The 752-nt window shown below is 41.1% G+C and overlaps 1 protein-coding gene across 1 annotated transcript in view; it reads right to left on the reverse strand.

Annotated features, from left to right (window-relative positions):
• The window catches only part of fcsk (fucose kinase), a gene marked incomplete at its 3' end in the record, with an annotated part of 9,731 nt that overhangs the window by 4,963 nt on the left and 4,016 nt on the right, over window positions 1–752 (reverse strand). The window contains 3 exon segments of the mRNA XM_023399435.2: window positions 2–66; window positions 478–558; window positions 651–748. Of these exon segments, the coding sequence (XP_023255203.1) occupies window positions 2–66; window positions 478–558; window positions 651–748 (244 nt within the window).

The following is a 752-nucleotide window of genomic DNA, read 5'->3' on the forward strand; positions in this document are numbered from 1 at the left end:
AGGAGAGACGTGAGTCTGCAACAACTTCTCTGATACGGACCTGCTGAAGAAGACCGGACCTGACACCTGCAGAGACACAGATCACATCTGGATTGAGTCAGTTCATTTTAACACACATAACTCACATTCAAATGTCAACACAGCTGAAAGATCAGATTTCAATTAAGATTTCAACATTTTCAAAATAAGACAAACATATCAAATCTGTTTTAAAGACTTCAAAGGTTCTAAAGGTACTTGTGGTGTTATTGAACCATGAAGATACTTTCACATTACAGTGGTGAAGTTTGAAGAGCTTCCTGTTGGGACTTCTACCACTGGAGGTGAATAAAATTTAGTTTCAGAAAAAAAAAAATCACATTCGAAATGAACAAAACAGTGATGTCACGCTCCTGACTGTGATTTTGAGTGAACTGGCCCTTTAAGAGAATGAAAATGTCTTCAGGACCAAAAGGTATGTTTGATTTTACTGCTCACCAGAGGCACTTTCCCATCAGGCATCACAGCTTGTTGAATCTGCTCCTTTGTCCCTTTGTAGATGATGTCTCTGACCTGACCCTGGGAGACAAAACAAACGCACCTTCAGTCCCACTCGGGTCAAAGATAAAAAAAAACAAAATCCATGACATTAGTTTAAATACAGTCAGCACCTGTTGGTCCGACAGGTAGACTCCGTGACTGGCTGCATAGGAGACATCACCTGGTAACGCCAGAACACGAACACCAGAGAAACCCTTCCAGGAAAGAGCTAA

The sequence above is a fragment of the Seriola lalandi genome, unplaced genomic scaffold (assembly GCF_002814215.2).
Source record: "Seriola lalandi dorsalis isolate HSWRI2012SDOR001 ecotype SW California unplaced genomic scaffold, Sedor1 jcf7180002051919, whole genome shotgun sequence".
Taxonomy (NCBI): domain Eukaryota; kingdom Metazoa; phylum Chordata; class Actinopteri; order Carangiformes; family Carangidae; genus Seriola; species Seriola lalandi.